General features: G+C 41.7%; 1 protein-coding gene across 2 annotated transcripts in view; it reads right to left on the bottom strand.

Annotated features, from left to right (window-relative positions):
- Window positions 1–15,524, bottom strand: part of ICE2 (interactor of little elongation complex ELL subunit 2) — a 161,685-nt gene that overhangs the window by 94,753 nt on the left and 51,408 nt on the right. For both annotated transcript variants that reach the window (XM_030188449.1, XM_030188450.1), the window contains 4 exons: window positions 13,314–13,448; window positions 10,350–10,472; window positions 7,600–7,759; window positions 1,558–1,742 (listed from right to left, as the gene is read on the bottom strand). In XM_030188449.1, the coding sequence (XP_030044309.1) occupies window positions 1,558–1,742; window positions 7,600–7,759; window positions 10,350–10,472; window positions 13,314–13,448 (603 nt within the window). The remainder of the gene's footprint in view (window positions 1–1,557; window positions 1,743–7,599; window positions 7,760–10,349; window positions 10,473–13,313; window positions 13,449–15,524) is intronic.

Here is a 15,524-nt window from a genome sequence, read left to right as displayed (position 1 = left end):
AAGAATATTCTGTGAAAATGGAATTTAAAAAGCAGGAAGAGATATATACATAAACATACTGTATTTTTGTACTTGTAACACACACACATATATATATATATATATATATATATATATATATATATATATATATATATATATTTGTTACATTTGTACCCCGCGCTTTCCCACTCATGGCAGGCTCAATGCTACTTACATGGGGCAGTGGAGAGTTAAGTGACTTGCCCAGAGTCACAAGGAGCTGCCTGTGCCTGAAGTGGGAATCGAACTCAGTTCCTCAGGACCAAAGTCCATCACCCTAACCACTAGGCCACATACTGTTACTGTTAAATACTGATTGAAAAAGAAAGCAATTTTATCCTGTATCAAGCACAGTGGGGCCAATATTCAGCATGCAGGAGGAAGGTCAGCTAGGTCCTGCAGTTAGTGCTGAGCCTGGATATTGAATGCCAGGCCATTTCTGGTGACCAGGTTTTTTTTTTTTGGCTCCTATAAACTTATTAACAACTGTTTAGCTTCAAGAGTGCAATTACTATATTTAATGTGATATGTTGAAAATAGTGAGTGTGGAGTAGCTTAAATCCTATAAACTTAACCAGCTATGTTAATATTCAGCAGTGGCCAGTTAAGTTTATAGCGGTCAAAGATAGGCATGTTATTTCAGCGGCACAATTTGGCCACTTAACTTGGCTGATGAAGCACTGAATATTCGCAGATAGCCAGTTATATTGTGTGATATAACTGGTTAGCTGCTATGCGCTGACTGCAAATACTCAGCGGGAGACAACTGGCTGTCTCCCGCTGAATATTCAAGGATAGCCAGTAAGTGATATACAACTGGCTAGGAGTCAGCATGTCTTTTACTGAAGTAACTTGCATGTGGGAATGAGTGGCCTAGTGGTCAGGGTGGTGGACTCTGGTTCTGAGGAACTGAGTTCGATTCCCACTTCAGGCACAGGCAACTCCTTGGGACTCTGGGCAAGTCACTTAACCCTCCATTGCCCCAGGTACAAATAAGTTCCTGTATATGTAAGCCGCATTGAGCCTGCCATGAGTGGGAAAGCGCAGGGTACAAATGTAACAAAAAAAAAAAAAAAAAAAACTGCAATACTCGGACTATATGCTCTCTATGTAAAGCAGGCTTAACACTCAGCTAAAGGTACAGATGCCAAACTGGCAATAAATAGCAATCATTACCCACAAGACTCATGAGTGTACAAATCTGCTTGTTCATGCAAGAATGACATTTTAGGTAGAAATAACTGAGCACAAACAGAATGCCAGATTCCCTGTGCACGTATGTGTAAGATAAGGTCTACTGCTGTAACAGTAGCTATTATCAGCTAACCAGTGGCTGTAAGGGTATGATTCAAAAAGGAGGTGCTCTGACCGCCCTGAGACCAGCAGGAGATGTCTGGTCATCCAGACTGACTTAGGAAGGGACAGGGGTAGCAGCGACACCCGAGAACACTACGGGGCAAAATTAAAAGACTGTGGAAAAGTTTCATAATTCTCACACAGTTTGGGTCAAAGTATGAAGGGTAAGGAAATACATACATTTTCTTCAGCCTTATACTCGCTGACCAATTTATCTAGTACCATCGCAGAGAGAGGAACACATGACTTTTTAGACATCTGCAGGTCCAAAGGAACTTCATGAAAAATTTGGCTCTTCTCTCTCACAGTCATCTCTTTTTTTGGAAGAGGAGTGTCGATATAAACCACCTTCATAGGCTTTGAACCTGATTGGAAAGTTCCAAGTAAAAAGATAGAGGACTTGTAAATTTAATAAGGTATTTAAAACAATATTTTTAGAAAAGCAAAATTTTCACAGTAGCTTTAATAGCAGTTTCTTTGTTGTTGTTTTTTTTTTTTTTAAGTGAAGGAACTCTCTGCATCTCAAAAGGTTTAAATAAATATAACTTTCTGTTGTATGTAACATTTTAAACAGTGAATAAAGAACCTTCTTTAAACAGTAGTAAACTCACATGCTAGTACTGAAGTACTAGTACACTAAAAACATCCAATACCATTAAGTCCTGGAGAGCTCCTTAGGAAGTGAATTAGAAGAAGCTGGGGTTTGTCCTGTTGTGTGCAATATATTTAGTACTAGTAAAAAAGGCCCGTTTCTGACACAAATGAAACGGGCGCTAGCAAGGTTTTCCTCGGCTCCCCTGCAGCCACTCATGTCCAGCGACCCTCCTCTCCCCCTGCAGCCACCCATGTCCAGCGAACCTTCTCTCTCCCCTGCCCCCCTCCTGCCACCCATGTCCAGGGACCCTCCTCTCTCCCCTGCTCCCCTGCAGCCACCCATGTCCAGCAACCCTCTGCCCCCCCTGCAGCCACCCATGTCCAGCGACCCTCCTCTCTCCCCTGCCCCCCCTGCAGCCACCCATGTCCAGCGACCCTCCTCTTTCCCCTGCCCCCCCTGCAGCCACCCATGTCCAGCGACCCACCTCTGGACATGGATCAGCTGTGAGGCCTGGTTTTTGTTTTCCTCCCCGGGTTCTGAAGTTGACATCATATTGGCTTCGGTGATGTCAGCCTGATCTACGGAGCCTAGCAGACCAACTCGGAACGAGCCACGGTCCCAGGCAAGTCAGAACGTTGGAGGTGAGAATTATTATGTAGGATGGATAAACATAATGGAAATTGGAGGGCTAAAGTATTTTTTGATAATTATATTAACCTCCAATCAGTCTGTGGTATTTGGCAGCTTTTTTAATACCTACTGTCATGCATACAACAAAAATCCAGTATTTGGCAGCAGTAAACGGATATTAGCTGATGCTGAATATCCAGACACAGCAGTGAATACCTGGCACTGTTTGGATACACTTAGGACAGCGTTATCTGGAAATGCGCCACCCCCGAATAGCTCCTCTCCAGATAGTGCTATTGCAGTCTGTAAAGAAATTCAGCAGTGCTATCCAGATAGTTCCCTTTAAATTTGTTTCTCAGAGACATTTATCTGCATTGCAGGCATTGCTACCTGGATAAATGCTTCAGAATATCAACCCTATTATATTTTAGGTATTATAATGCTGCCCTAAACCTTTTGTGAAAGAACTAAGGGGGTAGGAGAGAAGAGTACGATACTGAAATTTGGTATGGATTTGTAGACTAATGTAGTTTTATATGCAATTAGTGATTACATACTTAATTGAGCTAATTTTTTAAAATTATCATCACTGAGATTTGATCATCCACTTACTGTCCCAAAGGAACCTGAAGCAAACAAGCATAAAACTCCCACTCCTCAGCTATGGCCTATGGAGGGGCATTTTCAAAATGACGTCCAAGTCAGAACACCCTAAATGGGCGTCCACCTCACAAATATTAACATGATACAGCTTATTCAAAAAGATGCGAGATGGACGTCCACATGCGTGAAATGTTCAGCATGAACATCCGTTTTACAAACAAATGTCGACATTTTGAAAAAAAAAGGGGGGGGGGGGAAGGGACGTAGATGTCTGTATTGCAGCATTCTTAGAAAACGGTCACAGACATCCATGCAAAGCAGGTGGTCAGCTCAGTGGTTAGTGCAGTGGACCGTAAACCAAGATTTAAATCCCAATTTAACTCTTTTTCTGTAATTGTGAGCCCTCCAGAAACAGAAAAATACCTACTGTACCTGAATGTACACCACTTCAATAGCCTTCAGGTTTGCAGGTATCTCATATATTTAGGTACCGTATTTTTCTGTTTCTGGAGGGCTCACAATTTAAAAAAAAAGAGAGATGGGTCCCTTGGTTTACAGTCCACTGCACTAACCACTGGGCTATTCCTTAGAACTGCTTCTTGCTCCGTTAAGAATGCCCATAATACCTGAAACTGTCATTGACCCTGGCATCCTGTTCCAGTTTCCCTTTCAGGGAATTTGATGAGCAGCTGCCAAGGTCAAAAATTTACATCAGGCGTGGATGCTGTTCAAAAATAGAAGCCCAGGTCAAATACATTCCATGTATTAAAAAAGGAGGTCACCGCATCTGGTCACCGCATCTCAAAAAAGATATAGTGGAATTAGAAAAGGTACAGAGAAGGGCGATGAAAATGATAAAGGGGATGGGATGAATTCCCTATGATGAAACATCGAAACGGCTAGGGCTCTTCAGTTTGGCGAAAAGATAGCTGAGGGGAGATATGATAGAGGTCTACAAAATAATGAGTGAAGTGGAATGGGTAGATGTGAATTGCTTGTTTACTGTTTCCAAAAATACTAGGACTAGGGGGTATGCAATGAAACTACAAAGTAGTAAATTTAAAACGAATAGAAAATATTTCTTCACTCATTGTGCAATTAAACTCTGGAATTTGTTGCCAGAGAATGTGATAAAAGCAGTTAGCTTAGTGAGGTTTAAAAAAGGTTTGGATATCTTCTTAAAAGTCCATAAGCCATTATTAAAATGGACTTGGAAAAATCCACTGCTTATTTCTAGAATAAGTAGCATAAAATGTATTGTACTGTTCTGGGATCTTACCAGGTACTTGTGACCTGGATTGGCAACTGTTGGAAACAGGATACTGGGTTTGATGGACCTTCAGTTTGTCCCAGTATGGCAACACTTAAGTACTTATGTACTATGTGACCTGGGAGCTATCACAAGGCCAAATGGCAGCATGTAATACTTGTAACCGTGTTTCCCTATTCGAAATTTGAGACACTTCCTGTGACTGGGAAGTATCAAAATGTGGGCACAGGCATCCTTTAAATCCAGAGAGCATAGCCAATCATTATCCTGAATCATGGGGAGAAGGGTGCTCAGGAAAATCATCCTGAATTTTTTTTTTTTTTTTTTTTACTAGGAATTTGTTTAGGGCCCTTAGGGTCTAGGATAAGAAAAATCCTCTTGTTTTCTTGGGCACAAGGACGTACTTTGAATAAAATCTCTTCCCTTCTTCCCCTGTTGGTATGGGTTTGACTGCACTGGCCTGTAGAAAAGTGGAGATTTCCTTTACAAGTACCTGCTTGTGCTGAGAGCTGAGTGATGATGCACTCGGTGGGAAATCTGGTGATCTCCGACACCGATGCAAGGTGTAACCAAGACGGACTATTTGAAGAACTCATTGATTGGAAGTTACAAAGGGCCACCTGTGATGGAAAAAATTCAGTATCCCCCCTACCAGTAGGCCATCCGAGACGGTTACTTTGAGTGCAGTTATGCTCTCTTGGAGACAGTCAAAAGCTTATCCCTTGCTTTGGACTGGGGTGTTGGCTGGGGTTGATGAGCAGAACAGGAAGGCAGTGGGAACCTACGTCTTTCAGAGTAGTAGGTTCTTCGTCTAGGCCCACTCAAAAACCTCCGTGAGTAAGAGGATGCCGAGACAGAGTTTGGAGTATGTTTCTTCATTAGGTTGGTGACCTCCTCTACCTTATCTCCAAACAAGTTGTCACCTTGGCAAGGAACGTCCGCCAACCTCTCCTGAACCACAGGTTCTAGGTCGGAGACACACAGTCATGAGAGACTGCGCATCCCCACACCCATATTGGAGAGTCTGGATGCTATATCAAAAGAGTCTTAAGTGTCCCTGGCCAGATATTTCCTACACTCTAGCTGCTTGGTGGTCAACTGGCGAAGATCTGCGGCCTGCTCCTGTGGGACAGCATCTGCAAGACTTAGTTTACTGCAGACCAAAGACTGCAAAGAAAAGGCTTCTTTAGAGCTGGTAGCACTGGATGTGGGCAACGAGCATCAAGGCCTGAAAAGCTTTCCTTCCAAATGAGTCTAATGGCCTGGCCTCTCTACCTAGGGGCACAGAGGCATGAATCCTGGAGCTCCTAGCTCATTTGTGAGTGGATTCGACCACTAGAGAATGGTGTAGCAGTTCAGTCCTCTTGAATCTGGGAGGACTTTTGGACATAGTAGTGTGTATCCACCTTCTTAGGTACAATCTGAACTGAGATGGGAGATTCCCAGTTTTTCTTCAGTGCATCATTAAGGATAAGGTGCAATGGTACAGTGACCCTTCCTTAGGAGGAGACCCACAGTCCAAAAGACAGTCAACATCTGCACCCTGGGCTCTTCCTCTGTTTCTAACTTAAATGGGGTGGCAGAAGCCATCTCCCTGATAAAACTGGTGAAAAAGACCTCTCTCCTGGCCGGCTAACTAGCACTAAATTTTGGCTGGTCAGTGTTTCTCTGCCAGACCTAACCCATTCGTCTGGACTGGACTAGTAGGATGAAAAGGAAACACCTTTAAAGGTGTCTTTATAAAATACTAGCCTAAGTAGCAGATGGAAATGTTTACACCAGTCCTTGAGCTATAGTAAATGTTTGCATTGGTATTTTCAGGTATACATGCAAATTATAGTATTCTATAATCTCCGTGTGTACTTGTGTACTCTGCCCAACTCCAACCCTGTGCAGACACACCCTGGAAAGTACACACACTTTTGTGCCAGTCACTATTTCATAAAAGGTTTAATGTGCTTACAGGGCTACAACAGTACCAAAGTGGGTGAACACTTTACTGCTTAAAGCACACACTCCCTTAAAAAAGCCCAATCCCCACATACAATAAAACAGATAATAGGCATAATACAAACTAGAACCCCTTTCCAAAATAAAGGGGACTATGACTATTCTGTTGCCAATTTCTCAGAACAAGGTTTTTAATTTCTTCCTTTATAAAAGATAACAATTCAATTTAAGCTCCAGTGGAAGCTGATTCTAGCATGGTTCAGGCACTAGGTTCACAGTACAATTTATGACAAAGAAAATGAAACACACACCTAAAAATCGCTCAGATCCAACCTTAGGAGGTGGCAGAACAAGGGGCTTAATGGTGGAGAAAGCATATAAAGCATGTTTAATTGAATTATTTCCAACCCCTCTCCATGTGTCCAAGACCTGGAGAGAAAAGGTGAGGCCATTTGAAAAGAAAAATTCCTTAACTGCTAGTAAGGACTAGGCTAGTGATTACAGCAACAGACTGAGGACTAGGAAAGCCTGGGCGCAAATCCTACTTCTCCCACTAAATCTCCTTCTGACCTTGGGCAAGTCACTTCTCCTTCCATTACCTCAGGTATAATTTAAATTTCAATTCCACTCGGACAGGGAAATAACTTGGCAACTGAACTTGTAACTCACCTTGAGCTTACATTAGGAAAACTGAATTATTAAATTTTTAAATTTCGAATCCAAATATATCAAATGCTCCTAAGCTGCAGAAACTACAGCTGCTTCTTCTATAGAAATGCATTGGTCCATTTTCTGAGAGACTTCATTTCTGGAATCCCCAGTTTGATGTGCATGTCTTTCCAGTAATTTTCCCTATATCACCTCATTCAGTTAATTTTCAGAGAGTTATTTTGCTCTCATGACAGGCCAGTGGTTCTCAACCTTTCTTCCATTGTGACACATCTGACAGACAATATTTATATCCATGACACACTGAGCACTACAGTTCATAGCTGAACAAAAAAAGAAATTCCTTATATTATTCATTATTGCTGAAAATGATGCAAAGAAAAGTGATGACTACAATGGAGAGTTAAAAATGCAAAACTAAAATAAATGTATCACAATCACAGTACTGAAAAAATATTGTATGAACGGTTAAATAAACAGATCTCTATTTCTTAAATCCATTTACCTTTCACAGGAAGCATTTTAACACAAACTGGTATTTCCCACTGTTCTTTGTAGTTCAGTGCATGGTTATTCAACAACTTAAACAAGGATTCAGCAGTTAACACTATCTGGGGACAGTACTTCACCACAAGTTTTTCAATATTTGGATCCGATCCAATATCCTATTAAAAATAACAGATGAAAAAAAATTAATCCCATAGGCATCTAAATACCCAGTTAAAATAAAAAAAAAAAAGTCACAGTAGAAAAGGTGCTAAATAAATAAAAATTAAATAAATCTTACACAGGTCATTTAGAAATCTTGCATGGTGTCCAGATGGCATTCACATGGATTCAAAGATGGCACGTTCTGGGAAGTGCAAAACAATTCAGAATGTATGCCCGATTTTGTATGGGAATACATGTGTATTAAAAAAAAAAAAACATTTTCACATTGGCTTTTGCACCTCCCCCTTACCCCAAAGAACACATAAGTGACAGCAAAATGTTCATTTCAGCCAGGGCTTTAGAAGAAATTGAGGAGGCAATTTATATATTTTAAATGGCATTTATAATGTAAAAAATATGCCTTTAGGACCTTGGTTCCTTAAGTGGCTGCTCTTTCGTGTGCAATTTTCTGAGATATGGCTCTTATACATCTAAGTGCTGATGCTAACATAAATAACAAAAGGCAGTGCTTGCATGTATAAGCTGCTGAGTGATGCCATTATTTAAGGCTGTACCAAATATTCACACATTATTCAGTCAAATACTGATTTAAATTTTAATAAGAATAATCCGGGGCACTACTATGCTAAATCCTATTGAAATAAACACTTGATCACTGATTTCATGTTGCTCCTTTTATTATTTTATATGTTAAAGCTCAATGCCCATTATTCGTATTAAGCTAAATAGTAAAATATCGTTTTGGTACAGCTCTACCACTATTTTTTATAAACGTTGCACATTTGGGGAATTACACATGCATTTCCTATGGCTATATACATATTTTAAAGGCTCCGAATTCAAATGGTCTTTTAAAAAATATGCTGGAAATTGAGAACACCTAACTTGACAGTGCTTGTGTTCATTTCCATTTACTGAAAGACACTCTTTTGGCTTTTACTACCTCTTCCACCTCAGCATTAACTTCTTTGACTTTTTTGCTGCATGGAATATACATTTTATCAGGCTTCCAAAATGGTCTTCTAAATAAAGTCCATAACTGATGCAAATTGCTGAATGGCCATTACTCTTTTTAGTTTTTTTTTTAACAAATTTCTTCATTTTGTCATAATTCACCATTTTAAAATTAAATGCTACATCACTACTGCCTAGTAGTCTCATTATATCATGGACCAAGTTCTGTGCACCAGTAAGGACTAGGACTTAAGTACAACCCTAAAGACAAAGGGGTAGGGGGGGGGGGGGGGTAAACCACACTGAGTCAAAGGTCGTCTTTCTGGGTAGACTAGATGGGTCATGCCGGTTTTTACCTGCCATCATGTATTTATTATGTTGTTATATGCATAAAAAGTTTTTAAAATTATTTTCACCATATTTAAAAATGAAAGCAGCCACATAACTTGTGACAAAATATTTGGGATCTTATTTTGAAGAATCATATTTTCTATTGTGTGCCTACAGCAAAAGCTCTTTGAATGCAAGGTCCCTTCAGACTAGGACACCTGAGAAAATCAAACCGCATAAGCAAAAAGAGTAATACGAACTTGGAAAACAGGAAAAAAAATCTGTGGGCTTTCCAATAAAATACAAGTGCCAAAGCATTCTGTCTCAGACCCCTATTTACTAAGCTGTGTTAGCTGTCAACAGAGCAATTAACATGCACTAGCAGTTAATGTGGCATCTTAGCAATCAGCAAGTGGTATTTCTACACTATCCACCTAATGTGGAAGGGGGTGTAGAGTGGATGGGAAATGGCCTTTTCAGTTAACTGAACACTTTATCTATTGCAATAAACACTACTTCAAGAGGTGTAGCTAACTCAGGGGCCTTTTTACAGAGTGGTGGCAAGCCCAACACGGGCTTACCACTCACACTTTCGGGACTACCGCCAGCCCAACACGGCTGCTGGCGGTAGTCCTGCCCCAAGCATGCACCATTTCCAGGGGAAAAAGACCCCCCCCCCCCCGAAATGGCTTGCAAGGCGATAACCTGGCGGTAATCGGGCATCGCCGCTCCCTGCCCGGTTACCGCCAGGTTAGTGCGGGAGTCCTTATCATCACCTCAGTGGGTGGCGGTAAGGGCTCCCCATTGCATGGCCATGCGGTGTTCTCTTACAGAATGGTCATATGTGCCTGGGGTCTTTTTACCCACTACCATAAAAAGGACTCTGGCACACAGGAAAAAAACGTCCCCCGCTGCCAGCGCAGGGCCTTTTTCCCCGCAGCTTGGTAAAAGGACCCCTTAATGTAGTTAACGTATGCTTAAAAAAAATGTTTTTATTAACTGAGTAGGAAAATGATAGAACACGGAAATTTTGCAGTTACTGCACTGTAATTTCAGGTTAGTGAATAGAGGCTATAGTGTTGTAACACGAGTTATTGGGGGTGGAGGAGGACTGGCTAGAATGCAAGAGAAAGGGAAACAAAAAAGTCGAAGTAAACATCACAAATAAGGAGGTTCCCAAGGGAAGTTCCTCCTTCTTCCAAGCTTATTCTCCACCTACTGCACAGCAAGACTAATCAGTACTACACTCCAGCTCTGGAGACTACAGAATTTATCATGAACAACAAACATGCTACTTGCCTTGTGCTGCTCTGCAGCTCTCTTCTCAGGAAATGAAAAAGTTGACACAGTTGCATAGTCTGTAGACAGAACTAATTGAGTTGGTCTAACTGGAAAGGAAACCTTAACAAACCTTGCAGTCCCCTGAAAAAAAGAACAAAAGAAAGAGAAACTATGTTTTACATCCTTTAAAAAATTCCTTATTTGTATTAATTTTCATAAACATACATCATATAATTTTCATATGAAACGCATGCATTTTATGTTTCCAAAATTTTAGCTTGAACACATTTTGAATTATTTAATTAGCCCTTATAAAATCTAATTTTCCTATTCTTTCCACTTCTTATTTCTTGAACACATCACAAATTGAAAATAAGATAGCTGCAGCTCTCCCTTGTACTTGAACTGCCAGCTTCCACTATGTTTTCTGCACTGGCATTGAGTCACGTCATATACACCTCATGTGCACTGAGAAAGCATAGTAAGCTAAACAAACTGAAGCCCCAACTGAAGCTGTAGTAAAAAGGGCTCTGCGGTAGTGGCGTGGGCTCTTTTTACCGCAGCGGGTAAAAAGTCCCTTAAACAAAAACCCAAACATGGCCATGCAGTAAGATGTGGCCATGTGTGTGTGTGTGTGTGTGTGTGGGGGGGGGGGGGGGGGGGGGGGGGGGACACTTATGCCACCCACTGAGGTGGCGGTAAGGGTTCCCATGATAACAGGACACTGCCCGATTACTGCCAGGTTAGCGTCACCCTAGAAATTATGGAATTATTTTCTGTAGCGCTGGAAATGGTGTGTGCTTGATGCAAAACTATCATCAGCGGCCGCGTTGAGTTGGTGGTAGTTCTGGGTTACCACTTGGCAACCCTTTAGTAAACGGGCCCCTAATTAGATATAACAAGTTGTATTAAATGCAGAAAGTAATAGGAATCTTCTTAAATGCTTAGAGGATTATGATATAACTGAAACTGTAACACATCACCACTCCACCTTATATTCTGTATGCTCTCTTACTATATCTGCTTGCTTAACTCAATTATGTCATCCATGCTCTCTAAAGAAATTTAGGTCGTTCTTAGAGATGGTCGTCCCCAATTTTCGGCAATAATGGAAACCGAGGACGCTCATATCAGAAATGACCAAATGCAAGCCATTTGGTCGTGGGAGGAGCCAGCAGTCGTAGTACACTGGTCCCCCTAACATGCCAAGACACCAACTGGGCACCCTAGGGGGCACTACAGTGGACTTCATAAATTGCTCCCAGGTGCATAGCTCCCTTACCTTGTGTGCTGAGCCCCCAACCCCCCCCCCCCCCCAAACCCACAACTGTACACCATTACCACAGCCCTTACGGGTGAAGGGGGGCACCTACAATGGGTGTAGGGTGGGTTTTGAAGGACTCACATGTACCACCACAAGTCTAACAGGTAGTGGGGGTATGGGTCTAGGTCCGCCTGCCTGAAGTGCACTGCACCCACTAAAACTGCTTCAGGGACCTGCATACTGCTGTCATGGAGCTGGGTATGACATTTGAGGCTAGCATAGAGGATGGCAAAAAATATTTTTAAAAGGTTTTTTTTGAGGGTGGGAGGGGGTTAGTGACCACAGGGGGAGTAAGGGGAGGTAATCCCCGATAACAAAAAAAGGACCAAGTAAAGTCACCAAAGTGCTTGTCAGGGACACCCTTCTTTTTTCCATTATCGGTCTAGGATGCCCATGTGTTAGGCATGCCCCAGTCCCACCTTCGCTACGCTTCCGACACGCCCCCGTGAACTTTGATCGTCCCCGCGACAGAAAGCAGTTGAGAACGCCCAAAATCGGCTTTCGATTATGCCGATTTGGGCGACCCTGGGAGAAGGATGCCCATCTCCCGATTTGTGTAGAATGATGTTGTAGTGAGGAAGGGCAACTCAGGCACGCTGAAGATCCAGGGGGTATAGAACTATCCTACCCACAATGCCAGGCGGGAGAGGGGAGGAAAGGCAACCCAGAAACCCCGACATGGAGTCCTTCTCTAGGAAAGAAAGGAAGGGCACCGAGGGAAAGAAGTGATACCGGAGAGTGGCCAGTAGAGGGAGCAGCAATGTTAAAACCTCGTTTCCATGGATAAGAAATCAATATAGGATTCCACCCACCTAGGAAGAAGGGGAGGAAAGGTACAGGCCAGCTGATGGGAGTGAGGAATTAAGAGAGAAGGGTGGAGAAGCACCTGATTGGATGGAAGGCACAGAAGAAGGACTTGACTCCCCTGCAGGAGAGAACAGTTTGGAGGGAGCAAGTACCCATGGACTATGAGGATACAAATGACCAAAGTTTACAAGTATAAAGGGGCAGTGTGGGCGGACACAGAGTGAAGTAGCTGTGAAGAGGGAGGTGAACTGCCGAGGAGTGGCCTAGTGGTTAGGGTGGTGGACTTTGGTCCTGGGGAACTGAGGAACTGAGTTCAATTCCCACTTAAGGCACAGGTAGCTCCTTGCGACTCTGGACAAGTCATTTAACCCTCCATTGCCCCATGTAAGCCGCATTGAGCCTGCCATGAGTGGGAAAGCGCGGGGTACAAATGTAACAAAAAACAAAACAAAACCTGCAGTTCTCTGAGAGAGAAGGTATTCAGAGAGCAGGTGATTTTTCTTGTTTGATTTCTTTTGTTATGGACTATGCCTAAATAGACTTGAATTGTGTTGATAAAGAAAAAGGTCTGAAAGCCTTTTAAAGGGAACTCTAAAATGAACTGTAAGCCTTATTTTGGAATGCTGAGAGGCTAGTAAGAGGTATCTGAGTTAAAAGCTGTGGATCCTGAAGGGAGTTTTGTGTCTTACTTTTGGACTGTGTGAAAGAGAGCAGCTCAAGTCAGGGAGGGCGGAGCCCAGAAGTTGTCGGCCCCGCACAGAGGAATAATAGGATTGCAATATGCGCCCTTCTCTTTCAAAAATAAGCCTGATGGTCTACAATATGCAAATGACATTTTCACAATGCATTACCAATCTGAGAAGACATTTTTCCAGTTTTAAGGACAGATCCGTACTAAATTTGCCACCCATGATACTAGTTATCTCACTGAGAGTGTAGAACTCAGGGTAGTTCTTCACATATCGCAGGCCAGCGTTTAGTAACTCCTAAAAAAACAAAGAAACAAGCAAAGAATATTAGGAAAACAGTCTGGCAATTCTCATATTACCCACAGCAAATTTCAAAGCAGAAATAGTTCAAATTCAAAAATCAATTCTTGTATACTGCTAATATCCCCTTTCCAGGGTTCAGTGTGGTTTACATTTCAAATGAGACAAAAGCAAATAGTGTTAGTGTGAGGTCTGAGAAACATTAGAGACCATTGGATTAATGTATGAGACTAAAAACATTAAGGATGGGATAATGGATGATACTAGGAGGTAGAAGTCATGAAGTAGCTCAAGAGAAGGGTTGTATTTTGGAAGGGAATAAGTGTTCAAGACTGCTCTGCTTAACCCTGGATTCTATAAAGGTTGCTCAAATTTGGACACTTATCCACATACACACTACTTAACAAATTGTTATCAATTATTGACATTAATTGGCACTAATTAGGACTTACATACAGATCTGCTTATTCTATAACACTGGGTGCCTAAATTGCCTCACATGGAACTCAAAATGGGGCAGGACTGGGGGGGTGGGGGGTTAATTCCAAAAATGTAGGTGCAGTATTACAGAATAGGGCCACTGGATGCGTGCCAGAATTTACACCAGGTTTCAGCAAGCATAAGTCCTCGCGGCCAAAGTTGGGTGGGGGAATCCATACTAAGCACTATTCTACAAAAGGTTGCTTAGCACTAAGGGCCTTATTCTATAAAGGTTATGCTTCTAAATTTATGGTCCTAAAATGTATGACCCTAATTTATGAGCATAATTTATGTTCCTAAATTTATGATCTTAAATTACGAGCATAATCTCTTTTGAAACATAGAATACGCTCGTAATTTAGGAGCATAAATTGTGCTCATAAATTTAGGAGCACAACCTTTATAGAATAAGGTCCTAAGTGCTTCCCGGCACCTAACTTTGGATACCATTTATAGAATTTCTCCTTCTACTGAAAAGACCCTGCAAATCTAGCATGGTATCCCATACTGGATTCTCTACCAGTGCAATACCTCAAAGCACAAGGGACGAGGAAGGGCTAAATACACCCAAAATAGTTTAGCCATTCAATATTAAGGAGTAGAAAATCAGAAAATAAGGAAGCTATTTCAAAGTATGTGAAGGGTCAGATGGATCTATCAAAACTTTGTTCCTTAAATAAATGACAATTTAAAAACTGTGTTATGTGTTTAGTCTATTATTACACTTTGTTGTTTAAAGATAGGAAACCATTCAATGTGATATATATGCAATAATAGGGGAAATTGGGGGTAAGGGATACTTTTTCACATCACTGTAGGTGACAGAACTGCTTAAACTGTCCTATTGGATGGTAGAGGAACAGGGAATCCTCATCACACATGATACTGAGGAGAACCAGAGACTGGTCTATCTGTGTATCTTTCCAGCAAGGCAATCTGGATTTCATCCCATCTGCTGGTAGTCCAGAACATCACAGGGCTGAAGAAAATAGAAACACAAGAACACAGAAAAATGTAGGCAGATAAAGACCATATGGCCCATCCATGCCATCTACTTTCCCTATCACTCCTTTAGAGATCCTATGTACTCCCAAGCTCTCTTGAATTTAGATACTGTTTTTATCTCCACCAGTTCCACCGGGAGGCTGTTTCATGAACTCACCACCCTTTCCGTGAAGAAATATTTCCTCAGGTTACTTCCGAGTCTCTCTCCTTTCACTTTCATCCTATGTGCCCTTTCCATTGACCCAGGTACAAATAAGTACCTGTATATAATATGTAAACCACACTGAATGTAGTTGCAAAAACCACAGAAAGGCGGTATATCAAGTCCCATTCCCTTTCCCTTATTCCAGAGCTTCTTTTCAATTGAAAGAGATTTGCCTCCTGTGCATTTATGCCGTGTAGGTATTTAAATATCTCTATCATATCTCCCCTCTCCCATCTTTCTTACAAAGTATATATATTGAGATCTTTTAAGTCTGTCCCCGTACGCTTTATGATGAAGACCACTGATCGTTTTAGTAGCCACCATATGGACCTATGCCATGCTGTTTATATCTTTTTGAAGGTGTGGTCTCCAGAATTGTACAT

Source organism: Microcaecilia unicolor, chromosome 1 (genome assembly GCF_901765095.1).
Source record: "Microcaecilia unicolor chromosome 1, aMicUni1.1, whole genome shotgun sequence".
In the NCBI taxonomy this organism is placed as follows: domain Eukaryota; kingdom Metazoa; phylum Chordata; class Amphibia; order Gymnophiona; family Siphonopidae; genus Microcaecilia; species Microcaecilia unicolor.
The sequence above is the reverse complement of the archived record's forward strand: the minus strand, read 5'-3'. Positions and strand labels throughout refer to the sequence as shown.